Source organism: Callospermophilus lateralis, chromosome 13, assembly GCF_048772815.1.
Source record: "Callospermophilus lateralis isolate mCalLat2 chromosome 13, mCalLat2.hap1, whole genome shotgun sequence".
NCBI lineage: Eukaryota > Metazoa > Chordata > Mammalia > Rodentia > Sciuridae > Callospermophilus > Callospermophilus lateralis.
The window spans coordinates 48,572,486-48,590,740 of NC_135317.1; the positions used below are offsets into that span (position 1 = coordinate 48,572,486).

Consider the following 18,255-nt stretch of genomic DNA (forward strand, 5'->3'; position numbering starts at 1 on the left):
CAGCATTACAACAACACTTACCACCAAGGAAGCTTTCAATAAATGTTAACTATTCCTCATAAATTGAAAAGTTAATTTGTTTAGGTCCATGTTGGTACTCCTAGAACTCAAAATACTATATTCTAATCATTCTATTTTGCACCATCTGCAAAAAGATCTTTAAGAGTACTTCAAATTATTCTGAAAGGAATTAACAAAATCCTGAAGTTGTACAGGTGCCTGATTTTAGATATTACAACCATCTCCTTTAAAAAAACCTCCACTACAAAACACTATGTGAATACACAAAATAGTAAAATGAAAGCCACATAAATTAGAGAATTTGATAGCACTATATTCAAATGTTCCTTAGCTAATGGGAGTAAAAGGGAAATGTATAATACGTCCTGCACAAATGTATCTAGGGAAAGCAGGCTATATTTATTCAAAAACTACAAAAGATTACAATATAAATCTATCAAACAAAATTAATTTTTAAGGTTATATATGAGTGACTCATATGTATCCAAATTCTATCTAAATCAAGACAACAATCCAATGCACAGAAAGATTATTATGTCACTCAAGGAGCAAAAAGTAATACACAGGAAAGTTTTGTCAATACAGACTACATAAATACACAAATCTAAAGTTTAATGTAACATGAACAAATCATAAGTACACAGTTAACTACCTTGTTCTAACATTATAGAAGTAAATGTTTTATATTTAGTGAAGTGTACAGGATGTATAAAACCTTTAATCATATGTAATGTAGACTAACAAGTGTAAACCAAGTAGAAAATGAGGTTTTCACACATGAGAATATACATTTCAGAAAGAACCCAACTTGAAGTAAATTCATTAACACATACTGCAAAGGTCCACAAATATGTTTATCTCATTTATAATTGTACAGAGATTAAAGTGATAAGAAATTAATATCAGAATCTTACTGAGGGGTATTGTAGTGACTACCCTTAAAGGACAAATTATTTGGGGGCTTAAAATACCAGAGACCAATGTAATTAAATAACATATGGATAGGAAAAAACACACAATTTGCAACAACAGAAGGTTAGAAAACCGAATACTGCAGAAAAGATATTAATGTATACAAAGTTGGTTTTAATAAGCTATTTGTTACTTGTTAAAATAAATCATCAAGATTTCCATTGCAATAGGATTTTCCCACACAGGTACACCCTTCTCAAATTGTCATTTAGTTTTGTTTTTTTCCTTTCTCACTCCTTAAAGTACAGAAATAGGTTTTGAATATCAATTGGCTATTTTTGGAGGTCATAAGATACAGATAGTCATAAAAATTACACAAGCTACACAGAGGTACCTGAATAAATGCTACCAACATTTATGGGAAAAAAAAGATGGTTTTAAAAGTGGTAAGTATTAAAGGAGTTATGATAAACACACTATTTATGTCCTTCTGAAACCCCAGTGAAGGAAATCTTATTGCCATTCTGCCAAATGCGACATAACTAAAAGCACTGCACATAGGGTTATGAATCCAATGTACATATCAGAGGATCAAAAGTCCAGTTAAAACAACTGAGCTAATCAATGAAGTGAATTAGAAAGTAATACCAAACTTCTTTAACACATCAGTACTATTTTAGAAGCATCATCAGAACAAATAGAGATTTAATTATGAATTGGCCTGGGCTACATTCTGTACTGAGAATTTTGCTTAGTACTAAAAGAGAATCTCAAACATCCTAGAAAAGCTGTGAAATCATGCTCTGTAATTCCTCAAAGGAAATTTAACAGGTTTGATGACACCAGTATACCTCTCATGGTTCTAGGAGTTCTATCTACATACCAAGTAATTCAGTAATTGACAGGAATATTTAAGCAAAAAGAAAAAAACAAAACAAAACAAAACAAAGCAGCAGACCTTGTATTGACATACACTAGATAGATGGATGTTTTAAAACATTACATGATAAATGTAAATCATAAAATCAAATGTACTCATAAAGGTACACCTATTTTATGTTACATATAAAACTGTAGATTGCAAACTGTGCATGCGTACCATAACATTTTACCTGGGAGGGCCGATGAGGAGGATTTCTTGCAAACATTTACTGCCATGATACAAAACAATTATGTGCAAACTGCAAGGTGCCTAAAATAGCAGTTAGAGTTTATATACAGAAAGATGTCACTATCTGATCAAATATGCAAGAGATGGAATTTCCCAGAGTTTATAACACAGAACAATAACCACCACAGGCTCCTCCTCCATGGCTTTCTTCCATGTGTGACAATTTGACTCCTTTATTCTGGTTCTCACTTTCCCATAGTCCAGGTGTCTGAATTATCTTTTCAACAAGTTCTTCAAAGGCACATTGTACACCATCACAGGTTTTTGCACTTGCCTCTGAAATTCAAGGAAAAAGGTCATAATATATACTTCCTGTCCATTTTCCCACATTTTTCTGGAAAACTCATATATCAGCCTACAACACATTGACAGTTGAATAAGCAATTTCTCCTCATAGGTTTTTGTGAATTTCAACTCTAAAATTAAGCTACTTAAATTTTATCCATAAGATACAGGCATTTAAGCCCAGGATTTTGTGACTGAATTATAACTTGTAAGGCCCTACTCAAATATTATGTCCAAGTTTTTTCCTTAGTTTTTCAGTTAACTCTTAAAATGATCCCCAAAGCAGATGTTATTCCTATTTTAAAATAAAGAAATTTATGCCCCGAGTTATTTATACTCATGAAAGTCAAGTGGACACTCAGCATTGATTCCTAAACTTACCTTACCTTCACCATCTTCAGGTGACTAATTATATTCCTTTTTCTTACTGCTCCTCTATCTCTGCTGATAATATCGCCAAGAACTCAGAATTTTGTGCATATTAAGTGTATACTCTAATGCTGGGCCATGCCCTGAGCCACTCATCATCTAGCTTTATATTGAGAAAAAAAAAAAAAACAACTATCTGGTAAGAATCACCTCATCATTCCACTAATAAAAAAAATTTCCACACTAACTGAATTTGTATCTTTTTTACTGCTTTCAGTCCTATTAAAACTGATAAACTTGTTCCTACCTAAATCCCCTTCACTAGACCTGGAACCCCATTCTTTCTTATGTAGTGAAGAATCATATTCTCCCTCTTCTCTAACATACTAATCTCTAAAGTGTGCCAAATTATTTGCCATAAAAAAAATACACACATGAATTTTCCCTATAACCCACACATCCTTCTTGCAACTACTCAGTTTCTCTAGTCTCTTGGGAAATTGTTTGAGCTAGTTATCTAGAGAAGCAGCTCCCACGTTTTTATCTCGCATTCTTTTCTTCAAATGATAGCAGCCCTTCCTTATCCAAGGGGGGTAAGTACCAAGATATCCCTGATTATATTATGGTTTTTTCCTATATGTCTATACCTATGATAAAAGTTTAATTAATAAATGAGACAGAGTAAGAGATTAGCAATTAATAATAAAATCGAATATAACAATATATTATGATAAAAAGTTATTTGAAACTTAGGAATTGTTAATTTCTAAAATCTTACATTTAATAATTTTAGACCAAGGTTGATCATGGGTTACTGAAATGTGAAAAGAGGAGATTACTATTCCCTAATTAGGCTCTTGTTCCACACCACTCCATTGAAACCATTCTTTTCAAAGCCACCAACACCCTTTGTATTGTCAAATCTAACATCCTATCTTTATTTGAAATCTTTCAGCATTTAATACTGCTAATCACTCTTTCTTTAAATAGTGTATTCACTTCACTTCCACAACAATGAACATTCCTGGTAATCTTCCTATCTTACTGCTATGTCATTTACAACCTTACTTGCTAGCACCTTTTTCTGCTAGCCTCTAATTGTTAAGAGTGCCCCAAGGTTCAATCTTCAGATCTTTTAAGCCCATATTCTTGAAGTGATCACTCTAGTCAGGAGACCCTAAATGCAATCTAAATGCCAATGACCAACACATCCACTGGTTCTTATAAATAAGCAAAATCCTTGACCTTCCACTTCTCTACCCCAACCTGGTCTTTTCTCCACATCCCAATTAATGGCAGTATAATCCATCTACTTGCTCATGCCAAAAACATGGAGTTGTCTTGGACAGCTCTCTTTCCTTATCCTCCATACCCAATCCATTTACATATCCTGTCAGTGTTACCTCCAAGTATTTCCCAGAACTACCAACTTTCTACCACCCACTGTTGCTATTATCAAAGCTATCAGCTTCATTTACCTGGGCCAATGTAAAAGCAGAACAAGACCCTTGCTTCTGCTTCTCATAGCCTATGGTCTACAAAAACGAATTTTAAAAAGAGTATCAGACTCCACTGTTTTCTACCACACTTGCAATAAAATCAATCTCTTTACCATATCCTACGAGGTCCAACATGATCTTTTTAACCTTATCTTTCACCATCATCAGTCTTCTTCCTTTCCAACACATGCTATGTTCCATCCCACAAGCTTTCTTCCTGTTCCTTAAACACATTAAACCGATTCTGACCTCAGGAAATATCCGCTCTTAGCTGGAGTTGATCACCTCTAAAACTCACATGATGAATTTCTACTCAAACGGCAATACCTCAAAAAAGTTTTACTACTTGATCCCCACCCTAGTCTTTCTATCCACACAAACCATGTTTTCTTTGCTTCATCATACTGCTTATTTATTTAAATCTGTTTTCCCTACCAGAACGTAGACTCCACGAGGGCAGTGAGTTGGTCTGTTTTGTTCATTGTTATATCCTCCATGTTTAAAAATACTAAATAAACTAATGCATGAGGGATATATAGCAAGTAAGGAGTAAAGGTAGTCCTCATTTTTTTCTCAAAAAACCTTATACTTTCTACTTATACCACCCTGCTTCTATCCATATATGTTGTTCCTCAAATTCCACTTGAAAATTCCTAGTAATTTCTAACACCATGGGATAACCAAATCAGTAGTTCCTAAAACTGCTTTCACAATGCAATCACCTTAAGTACTTCAAATAAAATGCCTCTGGTTTTGTGATAAGGGACAGGGACTTGCAATTTGAAAAAGCTCCCTAGGTAATTCTGATAGTTAAGCTGTTTCTAAGATGAGGGGTTGGTAAACTTTATCTGTAAGGGTACAGACAGTGAATATTTTATGGTTTATGGTCTATACACCTCTGGGGTAACTACTAAACTCTACATGTAGCATAAAACTGTCATAGACAATATGTAAATGAAAGGGCATGGCTGTATTTATTATAAATGGGAGAGCCAGATTTGGCCCATCCTACAGTTAGCCATGCCCTGCTCTACTATGTTCCTCAAATATCAATATGCATATGAACCACCTAAAAATCTTGTTAAAATAAAAATTCATTAAAATGATGATTCTAATCCAAAAATCTGGGGCAGGACCTGAGATGAAGCATTTCTAACAAGCTCCCAAGTGGTGCTGATATTATACTGCCAGCACATGGACCAGGAAGACACAACTTTAACAGTAGGTGCCAGGCTGAACTGAATGCCATTAGGTCTTTACAGAAATGATTCAATTGTGTTCTATATGATTTCACATAACATGATCCTATTTAATTTTATAGAAAGAAAGAATCTCATTCTGTTGATAGATTTTTGTAGCACAAGAGCAACTATAAACTAAAGAAATATATTTTGTGGTTCATAAACAAATAAATCTAGCAAAAACCCCACTTTAAAGTTCATCGTTAATGAAAAGATAGATATTCACTCATATACCTACCGATAAATAACATGGAATGCTTTCGTGCGAATTTCAGGCCTTCATTTCTATCAACTTCACGATTTTCCTAAAAAATAAATGCTATAATTAAGAAAAGCTGCCAAAATGTTGAACCAAATTTCTAAGTATCTACCTTCTTACCTTATCAATTTTATTTCCAACTAGCATGTTTACTATGTCATTTCTTGTACAGTATGTTTCCAATTCATTTAACCAATTATCCAATTTAACAAAGGTGTCTCTTCTTGTGACATCATAAACTGAAATACAAGCAGAATCATTTATTAAATGAGCTTTAAAAATAAGAGGCAATGACATAATTCTGATATGTAGCTAGAAACTGACTTTACTATATAGGCTAATCTGGTTTTTGATACACCTAATGAGTGTCTAGTATATACTGATTTATATGGAAAAAATACATGTTAAAATATAAATCAAGAGGACATAGAAAAACTAAATAGCCCAATAACATGTAATGAGATACAAGCAGTAATAAAAAGCCTTTCAACAAAGAAAAGCTCAAGACCAGACAGATTCTCAGCTGAATTCTGCCAAACCTTTGAAGAAAAATTAATGCCAATTCTTCCAAATTATTCCATGAAGCCAGTATCACAGTCATACCAAACCCAGATAAGAACACATCAAGGAAAGAAAATTACAGACTAATATCCTGATGAACTTTGATACAAAAACACTTAATATTAGCAAATTGTGTTCAATAACATATTAAGAAGATTATATACCATGACCAAGTTGGTTTTATCCAGACAAGCAAGGATGGTTTAGTACAAGCAAATCAATAAATATAACTAATTACATTAACAGAATTAAGGACAAATATCACTAAGTAATCTCAATACATGCAAAGAAGACCTTTGACAAAATTCAGCACCCATTCATGATAAAAATAGTGAAGAAACTAGGGGTAAAAGAAACCTACCTCAACATCATAAAGGCTATATATAAAAAAATCCAAAACCAAACTCATAGTAAATGGGGAAAAACTGAAAGCATTCCCTTTAAAATCTGGGACAAGACAAGGATATCAACTCTCAACACTCTTATTTAGTACAAGAAATTCTAGCCAGAGCAATTAGGCAAGAGAAGGGAATAAAAGGGATTAAAAAATAGGAAAGGAAGAAGTCAAATTATCACTATACCTAGAAGATACAAAAAAAATTCCACCAAAAGATTGCTAGAGCTAATAAACAAATTTGGTAAAGTAGCAGGTTACAAACTCAATATACAAAAATCAATAGCTTTCCTATATACCAACAAATCTGCTGAGAAAGAAATCCGGAAAACAACTCCATTCACAATAGCCTCAAACAACAACAACAAAAACCCAAGAACCTAGGAATAAATCTAGGAGGTGAAAGACCGCTACAGTGAAAACTACAGTACACGGAAGAAAGAAACTGAAGAAGACCCCGAGAATGCAAAGACCTCCCACATTAATGGATGGGCAGAATTAATATTGTTTAAATGGCCATACTACCAAAAGCAACACACAGATTTAATATAATCCCCATCAAAATACATGACATCCTTCACAGAACTAGAAAAAACAGTCATTTGGAAGAATAAAAGATCCAGAATAGCCAATGCAATTTTAAGCCAAAAAAGCAATGCTGGAAACATCACACTACCTGACTTCAAACTATACTACAGAGCTATGATAACAAAAAAACTGCATGGCACTAGCATGAAATCAGACACATAAATAAGTGGTACAGAATTAAAAGACACAAAGACAAACCCATTAAGATACACACACACACACACATATCTGATCCTTGACAAAGGTGCCAAAAACACATTGGAAAAAAGACAGCCTTTTTTAACAAATGGTGCTGGGACAATGTTATCCACATGTAGAAGAAATGAAACCAGACCCTTATCTCTCACTCTGAACAAAAATCAACTAAAAATGGATCAAAGACCTTAGAATTAGACAAGAAACTATGCAATTCCTAGAATAAAATGTAGAGTGAACACTCCAGCTTTTAGGGATAGAAAACACATTCTCAACAGAATCCCTGAAGCCCAGGAAATAATGCCTGGAGTTAATAAACAAGATGGCATTAAATTTAAAAGCTTCCGGGACAGCAAAGGAAACAATTAGGAATGTGAAGAGATAACCTACAGAATGAGAGAAAAATGTTTGTTAGCTACTCTTCTGACAGAGGATTAATATCTATGATATTTAAAGAGCTAAAAAAAACTTTACACCAAAAAAAACCCAATTAATAAATGGACAAATGAATCAAATAGACACTTCTCTAAAGAAGAAATACAAATAGTCAATAAATACATGAAAAAATGTTCAACATAATTATTTTTTAGGGAAATACAAATCAAAACTGACTTTTCATCTCACATCAGTCAGAATGGCAGTTATCAAGAAAACAAAAATAATAAATGCTGCGGATGATGTAGAGAAAAAGAAAGGCTTTTACACTGTTGGTGGGATTGTAAATTAGTACAACCACTATGGAGATCAGTATGGAGGTTTCTCAAAAGAGTAGGCACACAACCACCATATGACTTAGCTATACCACTTCTCAGTATTTACCTTGAAGAATTAGTCTTCTTACTACAGTGATACAGGAATACACGTTTATAGCAGCACAAATTCATGATAGTCAAATTATGGAACCAGTCTAGGTGTCTATCACCAGATAAATGGATACATAAAATGTGGTATATATACACAAAAGAGATTTATTCACCCACAAAGAAAAATGAAATCATGGAATTTGCAGGAAAATGGATGGAACTAGAGACCATGATGTTAAGTGAAATAAGTCAAGCTCAGAAGGTCAAGTGTCTTTATGTTTTCTCTCCTATGCAGAAGCTAGAGAGAAAAAAAGAAAGTAAAGGTGGGTATATATCTCCTAAAAACCAAAGGGAGATAATAGAGGAAAGTGACCAAGAGGTGGGAGGTAGAAAATGCTGGGGAGTGATACTGGCCAAATTATAGATATATTCTGTGCATGTGAAAATATGTAACAAACAGCAATATGAACAACTATAAATACACCAATTAAATGTGGAAAAAATATACAACATATCTCTCAGTCTTATTAAAACACATGTTGTGACAGAAATGAAATTATATCCAATGTGATAACTGAAAACCAATTATAGAAAAACAAAAGCTATTCCCCCCCGCCCCGCTTCATAAGAAAACAAAGATGTGTCCAAATACCAAAGAATATTTAGGTCCCAATCCTGGAAAAACAGCATATTATTTTATATAAACATAAACACCTATGACCCTCTTAATTTCTTAAAAAGACCAAATATTGCAACTTTGAAAAAATTATAGTATAGTTAGTGAATGGGATTTTAACTGTCTTCCTCTATTACTACCTTCATCATATATCATCTTATATCATATTAAGCTTATTTAATTGTTTTCTAAAATTAGGAGATGTTGAATCAAAATGGTAAAATTTTCTATCAAGTCATAAGTTAAAGAAAGTCTCCCTACGATCAATCCATACTCTTTTAAACAGACTCCTAGAAATATTGAGAACACTTTCAACTAACAGCACTTTTCAATAAATTACACTGAAAGTCCATATTTGTTTTTCAAATTGTTTGATTATTAATTCATAGTGTTAAGTACTTTATGCTATTTTTATAAATAGAATTGATAAAACAGATTCTCTTCTTCCTTTGTAGAATGAAGAAAATATTAATTTAATGATGAATGAAACTTTTGGTAATACTCCAAGACAGACCAACACATATGGATTTTCAGTTATATCCTCATCAACATGTGCTTTTAAAATAAAGGAAATAATGTTATCTTTATTTTTTTCATTGCTACACAAAGAACTAAACAAAATTTTTAAAGTTGTAATATTCATTAATATTAAATAAGTAAATATAACTTCAAATTACCTAAGAGTAACCCAAGAGAAAAATAAAAAAATTTTTGATTTCCCAGACTAGAAAAAAGAAATTTCAGTAAATAATATTTTAAAACATTATATTAAAATAAAAACTTACCTAATATAACACCCTGTGCACCTCTGTAATAGCTAGGAGTTAATGTTCTAAACCTCTCTTGACCAGCAGTATCCTAAAAGTGACAATCACACATTATTAAATAAAACAAACCATAAATAATAGATCATTAACACACTGATGTAAGAGTATAAAATAAATGACATTATTAAAAATAATATCAACATGGAAGCTCATTAAAAACCTGGAATTTAAATAAGCTGTATTTTTAAAAGTATTACATAACATAAATATTGATTCATCTCTAGAAAAATGCATCCAAGTAAAGATTTTTTGCTATTTGGGGTTACAAATTTTTATAGCACATGAAACCCATTTCATTGAAAGCCATAATTCTCAATCCAGCTATGAGATCATTTTCTGAGAGTCTTTGTGTCCAACCCCCAATGATTCTGACTTAATTGGATGAGGTAAAGGACAGAAAATTTTTAAATCTTCCCAGGTTATTCTAATGTAGAATCAAAGCTGAGAACTCTAACTTAAAGATGGTGTCTTCTTTTACTTAGGTAAGGAATTTTGAGGTTGGGCTCCGTTAAGAGTTTCTATGTATCTTCTTTTAGGAAAATGCACAAATGATGTATACTAAATATGAAACACAATTTTTGTAAGGGCTGTGACCGCATCTGTTCAATTACCAGTTTAATCTCAGTGTCTTATGCAATTTTGGCATAGAGCATAGAACATTTTTAGTAGGGGAAAAAAAACGAATAAACTAATTTACTACTTCTAGGCCTGGTTCCTTCTGCATTTTTTCTACCACTGATTTAGAATCATGGCTTTAGGGCAACAATACCAAAGCAGAGGCAACCACTCATTTTGTTATATAACATTTTATTAAAAGAAGTTTGAATACAGATAGGCCCATTTGTTTACATATTACCATATGGCTTGCGTTAGGGTTGGACTAAATATTTACTACCTGGCTTTTAAAGAAGAAGTTTGAAGTCTGCTGATATAAAGTAACCTAAAGGACTGGGGTTGTAGCTCATTGGTAGAGTGCTTGCCTTGCTTGTGTGAGGCACTGGATTAGATCCTCAGCATCACATACAAATAAATAAATAAATAAAATAAAGGTATTGTGTTCATCTAAAAACTAAAAAAAAAAAAAAATTAAGAAAAAACAAAGTAACCTGAAGAAAAGTAAAAATACATCAAACCTCAATAATGCTATGACAATAGAGAATGTCTGAGGACATTTATACCCAAAGAGAAACTTAAGAGGAAAATAATTTTCAATATAAACTACTTTGAACGTAAATTATTTGTTCAGATACATTTATATAAATGTAGAATTTCCTTGCTTCCAAATTCACAGCATTACATTAACTAACTCCCATCCCTGCCATGTTTAAGTGAAGCAGTAACACATCTAAAATTCAACTTTCCGGATAACTTCATGATTTCTCTCTTAACAAAAATTCTTTCAGCCTCCAAGTTTCTTATAAATCTGTCTCTGATATTTTAAATTATTCAATTTGGATACTTACTCAACTTTTCAAAAATAACAATATAAAAGAAAGCCACATATAGTCAACTCACTATCTAAAGCAGATTAAAATTCTGATATCATGTAGCTTGATATTTTGATTTAATAATCATTATTACCTGGATGACCTCTAATCATGTTTGATCACTATTATCAAGTGATCAACACTTTAATTTGGAGAAAAAAAATCAACTAGAAGCCATGATGATATAATGTCTATGTTCCTTCTATATTTAACTATAATATCATTTTAAAAAGCAACTGGTGTGTGTGTGTGTGTGTCTGTATGTGTGTGTGTGTGTATCTCAAAAAAACTAGAAGTGCTTATAGCCTTACACCAGTACCTATTTGAAAAAGTCAACTCATAAAAACTAAATAAAAATATTCTATCCTAAAAAGACAAATCATTATGAGACACATATCCTAGCAATTCACTTATAAGCAAAAACTAATAAATTAGCAACATTCAAATTATTCAGTATCACTTTTGGAACTCCATCATGTAAACACAAAACCTTATGCTGTAGCACTGGACCAGAATTTATATAAACTATATGCCTAAATGGAAGTTAAAGCTTTTGCTTCTCACTGTTTCAAAAACAGCAATCTGTGATAAATGAAATAACATCATTGTGAGATAAAAGAAGCTGACCTTTTAATGTTTATGTTGTGGTTTTGTTTCTGAAATTGTAAGGAGAGAAGGGATTATTAAAGAGAGATATAGATAAACCAAGGGCTAGAAAAGGTCTAGAAATACCAAATAATAGAATATGGGAGTGAAGTGAGGCAAGGATACAGAAGAAAAGACAACCTCTCAGATGCTATTTAGGTCATAATGAGTATGTAGTTTAGAGAAGACAGCAGGAGTTAAGGGCTAAGTTTAATTATTCTAGTTGATCCTAGGAGTAGTTTACATGTGGGAGAGTAAACCCATTTTATTGGTATAAATAAAACCATAGCATAACTAGAGGCAACTATGGTTTCATGTACGTCTAATATTGAGTGGAAAGGCCTTCCTGACTTCAACATGACACTCTAATGCCAGGAAGAAAATAAATGATTTGACCATATAAACACTAAAACCTTGGTATGGTTAAAACATCCCCACCAGTCAACTCCCTAGCTCATCTCATATTTAACAATATTTGAGTATAAATGGCAAACTGAAAAAACATAATTTGCAGCATGTCACAGAGTTAATATTACATGCATAAGAACACAAACATTCACTTTAAATAAGATTTTATAGACAAATGAAGAGTAAAAAAAATATGATAAAGAGCTAATATTTTTAGTATATAAAGACTAATTGTGGAAAAGATGAATGCTAATATAAAATGGGCAAAGTAAACAAAAATAAAATTCATTTTAAAACATGATCATAGATCTAAGGAAAAACTCAAAAGAAATGTAAGAACAAGTAAAAAAAATTATTACTCAGAGATGCAAAATTGAGAAAGATTAACAATACTTAGTAGAAACTAAGGTTTGGAAGAGTGAATATAAAAAACACAATTGGTGGAATGTAATTCATAACAATACAAACAGAAAAGTAAGACTTTTTGGTATCACTGTTAAATCTTCACATTCTTTAAACCAATATTTCTAATTCTAGGTGTACATCCTAAGGTAACCAGATAAGTACATCAGATATATAAATCATGATGCTCAAGAAAGCACTGCTTATCTTTGAGAAAAACTGGTATTAAATCCATGTCACTGAGGGATGGCTGAGTTAAATAATAGCCATAAAAAGAAATACCAAGTGACCATTTAAACTGATGAACCTCTATCATCAGAGCTTCATACATATTACTTATAAAATATCCATTATAAAATTACTATTTTATAAGTAATATGTATAATACATATTTATATGTTAGCAATAATACCTCTTGGATGTTTTTGACAGTTGATGGTACCTTATTCATCACTAGCAAGAAGGGGTCTAGTCGGCAGAGCAATGTGGATCAGAATAGTAGTTCTGATCTAGACCTAACGACACAAAAAAATCTATACATTGTGAGTAGGCAGGGGGACAAACAAGTTAAAAAACACATATATATGTATTTAATATTATATATACACATGACTAGATATTTTAAAAGATGTTCACTAAAAACTTTATACTGATTAAAGATAAACTTTTTTCTCTATTAATTTCTTATTGTCTTAATTACACTTTTTAGAAGAGCTAGTATTATTCTTAAGTGGAAAATTTTCTTCTTTAAAAAATATTTATAAGTCTAAAGATATCTCTTTAAGAATACCTGTCAGCATTTTCATTAGGCAAGATGTAGAAAATAAATTTAAAACAAAAAGAACCCTCCTGTATGAGAGAAAAATCTCACTGCAATCATCAAGCCTCAGATCCTATTCTAATCTATGTGTTTCATGAAGCCACAGAAATGGAAGAAAGAAGCAAAATATTAACCATGGAAAGCATATGGAAAATCAGGTCCTCAGTTATGTAGAGAAGCCAATATTCTTAAATTGTTCAATATATTTTACTACAGTATAGTCCAACATTTTCCAAAATGTTTCTGTTAGACATTACTGTTTTGATTCATATCAACTATAGTTGGGGGAGAAGGGAAAATAGGCTAACAATCAGAATATGACATATTAGAAAAAATTAACACAAAAATATTAAACACAGTCATTATTTTGATATAAAACATGAGGAAATAGTAAATTGAAAGAATATTAGTAAGATGAATGACATTATAAAATACACAAACATCTGCTTTTTCAATCTGTAATTGATGAACAGGCAGCATTTAGTATTTAGCCACCATGTGGAAGCATGTCACAATTTGATGATTGCTATTCAGTTCTGAAATCATTTATCACGTTATAAAAATGCATATGTTTAATTATCATAGTATTTGTAAAAAATAGATATTTTATAAGTAATATGTATAATACATATTTATATGTTAGCAATAATGCCTCTTGATGTTATGACAGTTAATGGTACCTTATTCATCACTAGCAAGATGGGGTCTAGTCGGTAGAGCAATGTGGATCAGAATAGTAGGATTCAGAGAAATGAAAACAAGCCAGTAAGGAAAGACAAGATATAAAGTGGTAAACTATAAACAGTCATGAAAAATATTTTTTCTCTTCCCTTCCCCAACAATTGCCTTTCATGTTGCTTTAGTCTAGCTGGTTTTTTTTTAAAACTCCAATGGAAAATATCCAGTAACAATGGCTCTGACAGATGAGGTAATTTTTTTTAAAACTCTTTTGTTTTGAAATATACTGATTATAAATTTAAAAAATTTAAGTAAAACAAGTTTCTAATTACCCAATTTTAAGATGTAACTATTTATTATATATTCATTAACTAAAAAATATCTCAAGTTATTTAATACAAGTTTTCATTTTCCTCTAATAATACTTAACAAATCAATTTCTGCTTCCCTGAAAAGTATAAGTTTAATACTTACTAAAAACATTTAAAAAATTCTTACCCATATTGCAAGTTTAGCCTTATTTCCATCCACTGAAATTGTTTTCACCTTAAAGTCAACACCTTGAAGAAATTAAAAATATGATAAGTCATCCAGAAATATACTTTTAAAATTCATTATTATTAAGAAAATCATAAAATGGAAAATCCACTTATCAAGTGCTCAAACTCACACCCCAAATTCTTAGAATTATGGATATGGAAATTTAAAAAAAATAGGTTGCTAAAGATCAGCAGCTCAGGATTGAATAAGGATAAATGAAAATCAAATTCATTAGAATTCACTCACACACCTACATGTACTTCTCCCCTAAAAGGAAAAATAAAATTCAATTTAAGGTGATAATTAACTACTCATATTTAAAACCAAGAGCTAGAATTATGGTGCTAAAAGAATATTAACTGATTATGGATCATGGAAGTTTTCAGGGGCTCCCAAATTATTTACACACTGTTGTTCACAGTCCCTCACTACCCACCAACCACTAACTCTGATCACGACTATAAGCAGCTTAGAGGACTGGTAAGAATATGAAAGGCCCATGTACTCCTTGTCTGAGGTATTCTTTATTTTTGTCCTAAAAAAATACATTAGATTTATATAACCTAATAAATGACCACTTGCTACCAAACAATTTCATAAAGAATTTACATATAGAAACACTTGTCCCCAATCTTGTAGGAAATCTTCATAATTGATAGAAGGGTAACCAAAATTCTATGAAAAGCTTATCTAAATACCAAATATATGTAAAGAGAAGAAGAGCTTCATAAGTTACCCAAGATTTTATAACAACAGTACCCTCTCCCCCAAATTGCCTTCTTTCCAAAAAAAAAAAGGAGCTGACACATGCCATCTGGCTTAAGCAAACAGAAACTTCCCACATGTCTTTAAAAGAGTATCAAAAATAATGTTCAGTCTATCCCACTGGCCAGAGGGGAAAACATGAGCTCAAGAAATTTAGAAAATAACTTATAAAAGATCTTACTAGCTTATCACAATCAATTCAGAACAGCTCCAACAAAGATGAGCAGTACTTTCATGTACTAAATGCTTAACAGAACACCTGTCATCAATATGGAAATATATTAGTAATTGAGGGTGATTTTTAGTGATCATTACATCCACAAATGAGACAATAAAAACTCATATTTAAAATATTCATTGTGCCTAGTTTTTTTGTATGCCAAAGAAATAATATTTTAAAAGGTTTACATAGTCCAAGGAAAACTCAAATGTAGCAATCAACCAAACAAACAAACAAAAAATCTCATATATTAAATAAGAGAAGAAGGGAGAGAAGAAAAAGAAGGAAGGAAGGAAGGAGGGAATGGAAGAAGGGGATGATTCAGGGAAGGAAAAGGTCTGGACTCAGTGTAAGCACTAAATTAAGATCACTGGTAGACACTACACAGAATCTGCTGTCATGGATATCTTGAGAATTGACAGTTTAAATTCTCAGGGGAAAGTATATGAAGAACTTTTCCCTGCTTTAACTTCAGAAGCATGTTCAGGGCAACCAGTCTGTTTCCTAATTAGTTTTCCCAAGTAAAGAAACTCACTGTTCCCAGAATATTTGTGTTTCCTTCCTTCCCCACCGCCTTTTCTCTTTTATTATTTCTTGTTTTTGCATATTTTGTCAATAGTCCAAAAACCATCTCTACATAGGAAAAATTTGCATGTGGATAACTAACAATATTTCCAAGTCATTTTTTTGACACATTATATCTGTAATTTACCAATAACAACCAAAGGAGACAATGCCCACTGGAGTCCTACTGTCAAAGCCAACAGAAGTAAAAGGATGACTCATCTGGATCCAAATCCCTAAGTCTTCATTATTCTTCCCCTGGGTTCCTGGTGAATCGCATTCAATTGAGCTCTTCAGTTTTTACACTCTAAAACTGATTTTTCACCACGCCTGGTTCATTTTTTTTTTGGATCTGACTGATAAATAAATTGTCTTTATTGATAGCAGCAACAGGAGTTTTTTGTGATTAATTTGATTTTGCCAACATCTTACCACATTTCAATAAATCACCTTCAGCCTCTTCATATGAATGACAAGGAACTCATAAGAGAAGTAGAACTGTTTTTTCAGCTTTTCTTTTGTTCATCTGTGTCTACATTTTCAATATGATGTTTAGTTCAGTTTCTTTGCAGGAATCTCTTTAAAGCCTATTTTATGAAGGGTAGTTTATTTAAAACAAGATAATATATTCAAGAAAGCCTTTGAAACAAGAGGTCAAATATGAAAACGTTAACAAGGAATATTTAAACTCAACAATGTATGTTTGTGAATGGAAGAAAAGAAATATCAATTGAAGGACCTGTTTTTTCAAAAAGGAGAAAAATCAATCAATAAAAATTGACTGCAAATTGATACAAATGTTAGAATTAGCAAACAAGGAAATTTAAACATGTTTTAAAAGTCAGGAAGACATAAGTGAAATAAAAGAACCAAATTAAATTTCTAGATATAAAAATTGCAATGTCTGAGATGAAAAATACACAGAATGAGATTAACAGCATATTAAACATTTTAGAAGGAAACATTAGTGAATGTGAGGACATAACAAAAGAAATTACCCACAAGAAAACACACAAGAGATTCAAAGAAAATGAGACAAGTGGGAACTCAGTGATGTTTTAGCAAGATGGCTGACTAGAGGTATCTGGCTTGCTTCACTTTGCAAAAAAAAAAAAAAAAAAAAGACCAAAACAAAGAAAACACAAAACAAGACCCCCAAACAAACCAAAAAAAAAAAAAAAAAAAAAAAAAAAACTGGCATGTTTGAGGCACAGTACCAGAGTACAGTTAGAGATGTCGCAGAGATGTCACAGAACATGGAGACTCATGATGGTTTTATAAAGAGAAGAACTATGCCTATAGTCTCTACTATCTCCTCTCCAGTTGAAATCAACTCTGAACCAAAAGGGACTATTGCACAGCGGGTAAGGGGTAAGCAATCTCCGCTAATACCATGAATGCCTAATGTATTTGCAGATGAGAAGCCTGTAACCCTCATTGGCCCTGATCCTAGTTTAGTCAGTGATCCGAAGAAATTAACCAACTGATTAGTTAAATCTCTTATGATCTAATCCTTTCACCTCTGAAAATTCTTGCATTGTATCACACATGAACTTTTGGGGACATCTTAAATCTAAAGTATAACAGATGGCGTTCCAAAAATTTTGGATTTTTTTTTTTAAAGGGGGGGGGGAGAGAATTTTAATATATATTTTTTAGTTTTTGGCGGACACAACATCTTTGTTTGTATGTGGTGCTGAGGATGAACCTAGGCCAACGCATGCCAGGCGAGCACGCTACCGCTTGAGCCACATCCCCAGCCTGAAATTTTGGATTTTTATTAGGGACACCTAACATGTACTACTAATTTTACAGAAAATAAGGGGATTATAAAATTATAAACTATATATCAACAAATTGGATAATCCAGGTGAAATGGGCACATTCCAAAAAACATACAATTTGTCAAAATTGGCTCACGAAGA

General features: G+C 32.1%; 1 protein-coding gene across 1 annotated transcript in view; it reads right to left on the minus strand.

Annotated features, from left to right (window-relative positions):
- Positions 1–612: 612 nt before the first annotated feature.
- Positions 613–18,255, minus strand: part of Rab18 (RAB18, member RAS oncogene family) — a 33,500-nt gene continuing 15,857 nt past the window's right edge. The window contains exons 3-7 of the mRNA XM_076872856.1: positions 14,740–14,801; positions 9,760–9,832; positions 5,878–5,996; positions 5,737–5,803; positions 613–2,380 (exon numbers count right to left, since the gene is read on the minus strand). Coding sequence (XP_076728971.1) covers positions 2,205–2,380; positions 5,737–5,803; positions 5,878–5,996; positions 9,760–9,832; positions 14,740–14,801 — 497 coding nt within the window. The 3' untranslated portion in view covers positions 613–2,204. The remainder of the gene's footprint in view (positions 2,381–5,736; positions 5,804–5,877; positions 5,997–9,759; positions 9,833–14,739; positions 14,802–18,255) is intronic.